Source organism: Rissa tridactyla, chromosome 6, assembly GCF_028500815.1.
Source record: "Rissa tridactyla isolate bRisTri1 chromosome 6, bRisTri1.patW.cur.20221130, whole genome shotgun sequence".
Taxonomy (NCBI): Eukaryota; Metazoa; Chordata; class Aves; order Charadriiformes; family Laridae; genus Rissa; species Rissa tridactyla.
Window position 1 is genome coordinate 56,416,482 of NC_071471.1, and position 11,267 is coordinate 56,427,748.

The 11,267-nt window shown below is 35.7% G+C and overlaps 1 protein-coding gene across 1 annotated transcript; it reads left to right on the top strand.

The window, feature by feature from the left end:
- Positions 1-9,680: 9,680 nt before the first annotated feature.
- Positions 9,681-10,721, top strand: LOC128911546 (heparan sulfate glucosamine 3-O-sulfotransferase 1-like). Its single transcript, XM_054206581.1, has one exon. The coding sequence runs from the start codon at positions 9,792-9,794 to the stop codon at positions 10,719-10,721; it is 930 nt and encodes a 309-aa protein (XP_054062556.1). The 5' UTR covers positions 9,681-9,791.
- The last annotated feature ends 546 nt before the right edge of the window (positions 10,722-11,267 follow it).

The window sequence follows — 11,267 nt, forward strand, 5'->3', positions numbered from 1 at the left end:
TGGTATCAGCTATCTGCTCTCAGACTTTCCACGTGGTGAGTGTTTTTTTTAGTGTATTTTAGCATATTACTTCAACAGTGGGAACAGGTCTGGTAAGGGGCAAAAGATCTGATTTCTACTTTTTCTATGATATCCAGAAAATAAACTGTCTCATACTTATTTTGTGTTTTCAGACTGTAATCTTTGACTCTCTGTTTTAGCCTGAGGAGCAGTGCCAAAGAGGCATGAGTTTGGCACACTGGCCTGTTTTCTGTGTTGTACTCTGGTTATTGGTAATTTTCAAATGAGTCCTCAATTGCTTTCATTCCTGTGTCTCTGCAGCTTCCTGCTGGGTTGCATGTACATGTAACTCGATAATGGATATGTGTTGAAAACATTGAGTTTTTATTCAAGAAGAGTATTATGCCTTTGTTTCTTTGCTAATGTGTTTGCCTGTTCTGTATTACAGTATTGTATTTACCTTCTCTGTTAGCAAGGATTTGGTTACCAGTGTAAGACAGAGTTTTGCCTTTTTACTACCTTCTGTATTAATCAGTTTTAGGAATTGATAGGAAGTTGCTTTCTGTGGTCTCTGACTTGAAGCTCTGCATGTTTATTTACTTTGAGGAAATACAGACTGTGAGGCTTTTTTTGTAGAATTTTGGATTATTGATGCCCCAAGTATCTCAGCATACCTAAACTCAGTGTGGACTGGGTATATTTCTTGGTCTTGCAAATGCTATTATTTCAGCAAACATTCATATTCACTCAGACCTTTTGTCTCTGATCCTGTCTCTTATCAGGGCCTATGCCAGTACCCAAAATTTCAAAATTAAATTTTCAGTCTTAAATCAGTTGTCTAGATGACTTTTGTTTTCATTGTCTTTATAATTCTCCCACATCCTCTGTTTTATAGTCACTCTTAAAAAAAAAAAAGAAAAAAATTTGCTCCTGAGCTTTTTTTTTATTTCCCTCTGCAGTATTTTTCACAATCCTGAGTTAACTAAAAACTATTAAAGATATCAAGTACTTAAGAAGTAGCTGTAGTCAGAAAAATAAATATGTCCTTTGGTTGCATGCAGTAATGAAGTACTACTTAAACTTTGTTCAGTCATCCTTTACAAGGCCAGGTCATTTTAACTGTGATGGGCCTTTCAGCTGCTTTGTTTTATTGTGAGTGAAATCTCAGCTCACTTTATGCCTCTGCTTTTCAGTATATTCCTGAGCCAAGAAGTTGGCTCCTTCTTTTAATGTCTGAATTTCACATTAGAAGTTCTCCAATCTGCTGATTGATGGATAGTAGGACTTATTACCAAGGGAAGGATCAGTTTATTTCATGCCTTCTATAATGGAGATATACAGCAATTATCCAGGACCCAATACAGCAGTTCTTACCAGTCAGCATCATATAACTACTTCCCAGAGGCTGATGCCAGAGCCTTGGAAACGTTCTCTGAAAAGATATTATAAACAGAGGGTAAGATACTGAGCTTGGCTCAGCAGACTTGGCTGAAGTGCTTAACAGTAGGAGAGCATTCAAGGTGGGGACAAAGGAGCCTCCTTGCCTGCAAGACTTCTGCTTCGTGGCTTCTCTCCGTGGCCAGCTCCTCACATGTCACTTCTGGCTGTCCTAGGTACCTCCCCCTGCAGCTGCCGATGTCTGGTGAGCTCTGCCTGGAGTGCTGTCACCCTGCATTGGGGCAGTGCTGAAAACATGAGGCATAATATTGACAAGTTCTGCCCAGAAAAACTCTCCTGTGAGACAGTGTCTTCCATTTTTGGAGTCCTTGAAGTTGTAATGCTTTGGAATCCCCACCAGTTCAGAATAGCAGGGGGTTATGTTTTCAAATTGGTTTGTGTTTTTGGCTTTTTTTCATGCCAGGAAGCTGTGCTCTTTACAAGAGAGCATAACAGGTTCTAGGGTCACCTATTTGACATGGATGTTCTGTAGGAATTTTGTACAACAGAGAGCTAACCTGTCCTCATCCCTATCAAATGCCTCTGTTGCCACCTCTGACCCTCTGAGAAATCTTTTCCTTTGAAAGACAGGTCTCTCATAAATACTCTGCAGCAAATTCTAATTTTAATTCCTAAGCATCAGTGAGCATTAAGGTGTTTTTTTTGCGACAATGAATGTGGGCAAATGAATAATATTCAATTAATTATACCAGAGATTGAAGTTTAACCTTAGTAAGATCTGTAGAAATAAACGCAAAAGCTAGTTATTGGCCACACATTGCTACATCTTGCACCTTTATAATTACACAGTTCCTGCTTATTTGGCTGAAGACCTGGCATGGCATCTCAGTTACTTCAATTTATATTAGTCCTTATGCATAATTAACAATTAGAGGTGTAAGTTTAATTCAACAAAACAATAATGTGATTCCATTTGAAATATGCCAGTGCAATATGTAGGTATTAGATACATAAAATTGGCCTTGTCATCTCTATTAATTTGACCACTATCTGTGTTTTACATCTTAACAGCAACAGAATTTTTGTTATGTCTGTTTAGAGGTATGCTTAGAATGTACCTGGCTTTATGGACTAAACATATTAGGGGCCTTTATGAAATTGAAATTCAGTAACTTTTATGTAGATGGTTTGAGTATGATATTTTTCAGAGATACCATGAAATATAAACGTGTAGGCTACAGCTGTAGAAGGTTTATTTAGCTCAGAAAGATATTAGTGTATTTATACTGTATATATTACCATATATAAGATACTGCTATATATTTGCAGTCATATTATCAGGCAATTTTCTATCTTGAGTTATCAGAAAAGGGAATTAGAAAATATAATGCCAGCCTTAGGGAAGCAAACTTTTTTCAAAACTCCTATCTGCTAATATCACCTGCCAATGATTTAATGTGTTTATAGTTTATTCTAACCTTTCTTAGCTTTCCTTTTTATCCATTATAGTCTGTGTACATGGTAGAAGGGAAGCCTGCAGCCAATTACCATTACTTCGCAGGTCCTATCTTTACTCACCAAATACCTGTTTTCTTTTTTATTCCTTTTTTTTATTCCTGTAAGGTAATAACTGTTGGCTGTTATAAAACGGCAATCTCATTAGAAAAGCTTCATCCAAATAAATTCACTGCTGATATTAGGACTTTAAAATGTTAACGTCTTTGTCTTTCTTTGTGATAAGATATGTTTTTATATTGAAGCTTAAAGAGATACCTTTTGACTCTTTTATTTCCAGGAGAGTTGTTATGACAGCAAAACAGCATTTTTGGACAGTCTGTGGGATCATGTTATTTTAGGTAGTGCCTCATTTAAGAATTCTTAGTACATCTCACTGTTAAAAATATGTCCATAGTTAGAGTAAAATTAAAGTGAACAATATTCTTAAGTGCATACAAGAATGTTAGTGTTCTTTATCAGCAATATGAATTGCCGCGATGTTTGTTTGATTCTGGAATCTGTGGTCCTTTTTGTACTTTCTTTGTCCTCTTCTCCTTGTATAACCAGAGGCCAGTGGAGCCCAACTTGAAGCTCTGTTACAAAACTCCAGTGTCTTATTTTACTCACACTCAACCTTTCTTGCTGTCTCCAGTTTGCATTAGACATTTTCCACAATTACAGGTGGGAAGTATTCTTCATGTCAAATCTGTGTATATTCATGAAAACTGACAAGTCTCTCTTAACAGATTTTGATAAAGCCTAGTAATGACATCATGGGAGTGTTATTTAGTTTTTACACTTAATCTGGCAACAGAGTATAGAGTAAACGTGTAGCAGAATAGTTTCATGCCCTATCTGAAGATAAAAGGTTATCGTGTGCTGGGATAACTGTCCTTTCACACATGGTCTTTAGTTTCATGGAATAGTTAATTTAGAATTCTTCTGAATCAGATCTCAATGAAACGTTTAGGACACAGCTCTAAACATATTCAACTGCACCTATTTCTAACTGGTCTCATTCTGACATAAACCAAAAGTAATTGCACTGCTTGTGATAAAATTAAGGTCTGCTCACGATTGTTTCAATGTAGGAAACTTTTTCAAAATTTTAAATATTTTTTACACTTGGAAATGTGCTCTCATTCTCTCCTGAAGTTGGTCTAAGCGTAGCTAACCTGTATGGGTAGAAGAAGATACTTTTTTGTCAACCACTGGACATGTGCCAAGTATTTTTAAATGTACATTATTTCACAAACTATTCTATAAAGCAGAATTAAGGTATTATAAACAGGACTTGTGATGGTTGTATTACTTCCAACATTTAATGCTTAGAATCAATAGAATTAGTCGTTGCTTTATTGGATTTGAATAAATTGATGTTGGATTGTATTAAGCAATGTGTACCATATTGCACTGGAATATTCATTTGCCTGTTTTTAAAAACCGTATAAGCCATACTGAGAGCAGATTTGCATTTATTATGCTATGTAATTAGCTCTACTTTTACCAAAGGAAAAAAAGCAGCCAAATTTCAGATATTTGAAAACTTTTAGAATTGTATTGTTGTTGTTGTTGTTATTTAGTATTATTTATTACATAAAGCCAGTATGTGTATGGATATTTTACGCTGCCATCACAGTATGATTTTCTTTTAAAAAATTCCTGAAGCATTTCACCTTATATGACCTTTGGTTAGGCGTACAGTTAGGTTGCTATAGCTTTTTTTATGTCGTCAGCATTAGAGATGTTCTTAATTACAGAGATACAATTGAGCTGTTACAAATTTGTGTTCCAGTAAGCCTTAAAATCTTTGAGTTGCACTTTTCTCAGTGGCTGATCTCTGTGTTGGGATGAGTTGATATCTAATATGAATAAACAGGAAAAGCACTACACCTTTTAAATCCAAATATAATTTTAAAAACCAAGGCAAAAATTAGTGCTTTGTTATACTTGTTCTGACCACCTCCCTTTGTTGTAGTTTTCAGTAGTGGACAGGAGTATTTCTGCATAAAACCTGAGTTCAGACTTTGTTTTAATTGCGGGGGAGAGGGAGGGAAGTGTGGAGCAAGTGGGAAGAAACTGCTGTATTCCATAAGATACTCGAACCTTACACTGAAGCATTGGGGAATCTCTTCGCTTTTCAGCTCAGCGTGTAACCAAACTATAAGTTACCATAAGATATATGAGTGGCTGCCATGAAATGGCAAAGTTGGAATTGGAAGGAGAATTCGAACCCCTGGGGTTTTTATTCTTGGTTGGACTGTAAACCTATTATATGACCTCGAGCAGATCGCATTAACCCTGACTTTCCAAAACATTTGCACTCCTGAACTGGATCTATAGGTTGGTCAGTTGCAATTTCCCGTAAGGTGGGAATGGTGCCTTGAAAGGGTGCAGACAGGTCATTACCACAAAGTGGTGTGAAATTCTCCACTGAAAAGCATTACAGGCAGTGGAAAGTATTATTAGAAATTAAAAATATTATAAATTGATAATAATAATATAGTTAGGTTTACCCTAGATGTTGTACTTTACCCTGAAGCAAGATAAATCATAAGCCGCTTAGAAGGGTTTTTTTTACAATAGAGTGCAGCAGTTAAGGGTCTTTAGAACATTTCTTCAATATTAAAATGATTTTTCAGCCAGCATATTAGCTTCTTCAGTCTAGTCTAAGGTTTTAAAAAAGTATACCAAACAAAAGTGCAAGGTATTAGTTACTTAATTAGTCCTCTCTGCAGCATGAATTTATTTCTGAACTTAACTTCTGCTTAATAAGTATCATATCTGTTGATGTTCCTTATGTTACTAAGCAACACCAACACTACCAACTAATAGGAAAAAACCCCACATAAGAAGGCACTGTAATTCTGATCGTGTATCATGGGGTTAATTTCTTAGGAATACTCTGAGATTCAAAGAGTGTGCAGTGCAGCAATGTAAAATATATTGTTTTCATTATAAAAAGCAGTTCATATCTTCTAAAAATGTGCAGTTAATTGCATAAAGACAGAAAAGCAACACAAAAATTACTCAAATAACATTCCAATTATATTTGATAAATCATCTTTAAAACCTTTACATTTATGTAGCAATTATACCCTAACCACAGGATCTAACATCTTAGAGCTTCATCAAAATCAATCAAATATCTTAGGCTGAAGCTGCAACGTAGTTCTGATGGAATTGCTCCCAAAGGCAATGTTGATCTATTTAGGCACCAGTTTTACAGCATGTTCCAAATTCAATTATTTCTGCTAGTATTTCCTGGGTAAGGTTTCGTTCTAGCAGTGACTCGAGTAAGAAATTGCTGCTATATAAAACAACTAATTAATTGCAAACTGGTTAAACTGACACAATTGCTTTCAGAAATGCTACTAATACTTTCATCCATAGAAAATGCAGAATCTCTTCCATTACTCCTTTCTAAGTGTGTTTTATAGACAACTGCTGATTTCAGATGTAAGTTAAACAGACTCACTCACATCACATGTGAACCTGAGAACATTCTGGAAGACCAGTCTTTCTTTAGTATGAATTTCTCACTCAGCTTCCAGGCTTCTTTGGATGACAGTATTTGCACCTGATTCTTAGGTGCATGAAAACAGATAAGTATCAGTTCATTAGGGATAAAATTAGGGTTTTTTAATATAAAAAAAAGTGAATTTGAGCATTTTTTTCCTCTATCACCAGATATAGAAATAACACACTTCTGTCTATACTACTGCAGAGTCCTCAGTCTCAAATCCCTTTGTATCTTTTTTTACACAGGTTTTAGTGTATTTCAGAGAAATTCCTTCTTTCTTCTCTCCCCTTCTATTTTTTGCTTAAGCTATTAACCTAGTTAGTCTCAAGAATACTTCTCACAAACTCTAAAAATAATTTTCTTTCCGGTTAAATAAAGTTAATTAAAATATCTGTCAACAATCAGTTTATGAAACTGTTTCAAGATGGGATAGTTCCAGAATTTAAATTATGTAGTGAACTGTATGTCTCCACCTTGGTATTTGCAAGGCATTTCTTGCTTGGCAGACATTCAGGCTGGTCTTGCCTTACTTTCAAAGTGCTTGTAGCCTAATGCATACAGGTGCATACACATTATAATGTATAATGTGCTGTATGTATCAGCACAAAAAAGGTAAATTGAAAAAAATTCCTCAGCCTTCCTGAAAGAATTTTAATTTAGAAATGAAGATGAATAGAATGTAAATTAACACAGGGGTTTCAGAATAGGTTAAAAGAAAGATTGACTGCTTCCTGCTCCCTTGCCGGGGGCGGGGGGGGGCGGCAAATCCCTGCCTACTGGCATCGCAGCTGTACTGCTTCAGATATTCCTACTTCAGAGAAGAGAGGAAGTGTTTTCAATACCATCTCGTGTGTAGCTGTATCCTTACTCAGAATGGGCTGTTCAGGAACCTTGTGAATCACCCCAGATTTGGCTTGAAATTATTAAAGCAGAGTCACTGCCTGCAAACACACTTAACATTTGAAGGCCGATATTTTAGGAGTCATCTGGGGTATGATGTGTCAAATTGCATGGTCGGTGTTGTATGAGAGCTTTTCAAAACCAACGTTAGCTGCCATTACAGCAGAATACATTTTGATTCTTCAACAGCACTAAATAGCACGTTTACCATTTCCCAAACTTGCCATGCAAAAGAGTAGTCATTCTGAAAAACGTAACTACAGATGGGTTTGGTATAAACATATCTGTTCTTCTGTCCTGTAATTGGCATAGAAATGCTTGCATTCCTGGCTCTTGAGAACTTTAAATAGAACTTCCCTGTGAAGTTCTTAGTGAAAAACTCGTGACCTTTAAAATGAAACTTCTTTTCAGGTTTGTAAAGGAGAACAGTATTTTCTCCAGTCTGATTACAAAGCCAATTTGTACTTGGACTTTTCCAATATTTAATAAGTGTATGCTCACACACTTTACCTGGTTGAAGTTGTGCTCTTTTTGAAGAAGCAGTTGCCCTTTAGGTCTTCCTTGGACATAACAGGGAATTCTCTCCACAGATTTACTCACTAAAGGTCATAGTTTATTTTTTTAAATGGCAATTTCAGGGTTAATATTTTCTATCTATCTGTGATTTTAGAGCTCATTCAGGCTAACAAGAGTCATTCCCTAGATATCCAAGACACTGGAGGAGGTTTTAATAAGATTTAGAAAATAGATTTAATGGATCTGCTACATTGGCTAGACTGTTATTACCAAAAATGTTCTTACGTTAAATGTTTAAGTCTAAATGTTTAAGTGTAAAGTAAGCCTCAAAGTAAACAATTTCTAAATAGAAATACTGAGTGCTTCTCAGAGCCATGACAAATGGGAATTGGCTGTGTTTTCTAAGGTCGTTTCTAAGAGGCAAAGTACTGTGACCAATATATTCAGAAAAAGAAAGAGACTAACTGACAGCTGAACTGAAGAAGGAGCTAAAGTTGTAGTATTTCTGAGACTACTTTAAAATATGAGCCATAATTCAAATAGATTCCAAAAACAGTTACTGTTTTTAAAATGACTGCTGCTTCACTGTATGAAATAGCTTGTTTCCACACCTTACATTGAAAACAAAACAAGTTGAGGATATAGGTCTATCCTTAAAAATGTTATAGTTGCTCAGAAATGGGATGAAGTCCAAGAATCCTCTCAATGAGGATTTATCCTGTAGGATTTTCAGACATACAAGCAGGCAATCCAAGTATAGTGGTTCCAGTGCAGGTGTTGCATTGATCTGAATATTTTATCACCGCTATCTGTTTCAAATAGTATATATAAGAGTTACCCAAGGGATTTCAAATGTTAGCAACACAGTTGCAGTGATGTTTTCTTTTACTTACATGTGTATGTGTACGTACCTGCAAGCCTAAAGTTTTTTTCAAACATTTAAGAGATTTAACATTGACCACTTCCTTAAAATGATCATATGCTCTGTGGATTAAGAAAAATAAGGTATCCAGCTCCAACCAGACTTGCTGCCCTGCAAAAGGTTTTAGGTGCCCAGAAAGCACCTAGGTATCTCTTATATGGAGCTTTGGAGGAACTGCAGAATATTATCTGAAGATTTGATTTTCCCAAGATTTTCCCAACACTTAAGTAACTACACTTCACAACACCTGTATACGTGCAAAGAATCCACCCTCTCTCACTTATTTTTTCCACAGTGATCCAGCACAGACACTTCACTTTTGCTTTGCCACACTATTAGTTTTCTACTCTAAATGGCTCAGATTCCAAAATTTTTCCTATATCTGTGCTTTGTTTTCTGTGTCTAAGAACTTTTTTTGTATGATCCTTAGCTCACTGGAAACCAAATGGATGCACCACTCTTCAGTGCTATTATTTAGATTAGGATATATTACTCTAGCAGGAAATTTGGGGAAAGGCATTGACATTCAAAAATACGTTGTAATTATTATTAATATCATATTTGGTATGGTATATATGTCACGAGAAGTATATGGTGTTTATGGAAGAGAAGTAGGGAAATCAAAGCAAGCGAATAATGGGCAGGAATTTAAAATCAGGTAAACAATTCTAATGTTCTGCTTAAAGGAAACAAAAGCTGTTTGAAAGGTTAGAAACCATCACAGGTCACCCACGGTTAAGGAAAAAAGAACAAATTGGGGTTTTTTGTTCTTCTGAAATAAAGTCAGGGAAAACAAACAACTTTGGTATAAATTTTCTGTTGTGATGACAGATTAGATTTGTGAATTGAATTGTCAGTTGAATTTCCAACTGATGATGGGTTTAGAAATACTGATTTGTCTTATTTTATTTTGTAGATGCTTCAGAAACTTGCTGTGTGTTTACCACGGGTTCTGCCAACCAGCTCGAGAGGGGACTTACCTATTCTTTCATTAGTTGAGCATAATATTATCTTGAACTAATTATTTCTCTCCACATGGCCTTCCTACTAGTGTCAGCTTATCTTCTGCTGACTCACACTCAGGGTGCTCCTGTTGAGAATGGGGCACTGTTGGAAACACTGAAGTCACAAGTAGGATTACTCAGCAATAAAAGCGAACACTATTCAGCACAGGTGAAACCTCCTGGCACAAGCCGACAAATACCTCAGACAATCATCATAGGAGTTCGTAAAGGAGGGACAAGGGCTTTGCTGGAAATGTTGGATATTCATCCTAATATTGTAGTAGCAGCTACAGAAGTCCACTTCTTTGACTGGGATGAAAATTATGTGAAAGGAATAGACTGGTATAGAAGTCTGATGCCATTTTCTTATGGAAATCAAATTACAATTGAGAAAACACCAGGCTATTTTACATCACCACAGGCTCCAGAAAGAATTCATGACATGAATAGCTCCATTAAACTGCTGCTCATTCTAAGAGATCCCACTGAGAGGGTTATATCTGACTATACACAAGTGTATTACAACAGAGTAGAAAGCCACAAGCCTGTTCAGCTTTTTGAAGATATTGTTATTAAGAATGGAGCACTTAATACCAAATACAAAGCTATTCAGAGAAGCCTATATGATGTTCATATGGAAAAGTGGCTTAAGCATTTCAGTTTGGATCAGATTCACATAGTGGATGGCAATACTTTAATCAAGGACCCTCTTCCTGAATTACAAAAAGTTGAAAGATTTCTGAATCTTCCTTCCCGAATTATGTCTTCTAATTTTTATTTTAACCAAACCAAGGGATTCTACTGCATTAGAAGTGATGGAAGGGAGAGATGTTTACACGAATCCAAAGGGCGCCCCCATCCTCTTGTTAACAACACCGTTTTAGAGCAACTGTATTCTTACTTCAGAGAGCACAATGCAAAATTTTACAGAATGGTTAATCATTCCTTTGACTGGCATTAATGCCTTTGGAATCAATGTTTCTTAAAAAGGGCCTGAAAAAAACTCTTTCAAACATATCTTTCTAAACTGTAAAGATTCATGTTATGAGAACTTAACATACTGGTTATATGCTTCTTTGGAATAACCCATCTGTTAACTCATTGAATTGGTACCTTTTACATTGGGGAAAAATATGTTTCTCGTATTTGTATGATTACTGTGAGTCATATTCTGATCTTCTTTCTCCCATCATGCAAATACATTAACTTCAGCAGACTTACTTCAGATATGTATCTGTTACAAGATTTGTGCTGTTTTGGAAAAATGACTGCTTCTAACAGTGTAAAATATGTAAATATTTGAAATGGTATTATTCTAACTGTTCTGTATTTTTTGTTGTTAGTATTTTTTATATTACGCACAATGATAGTGGTGTTGATTTCTAGAATTTTTCATACAATAAGCTAAATTGTATGTTAAAACAGGAGCATACATAGTGGCTCCAATAAATAATTCATCCTCTGTTAATATGCCGAAGTTCTTAACCAATTCATAATAAAATGAATC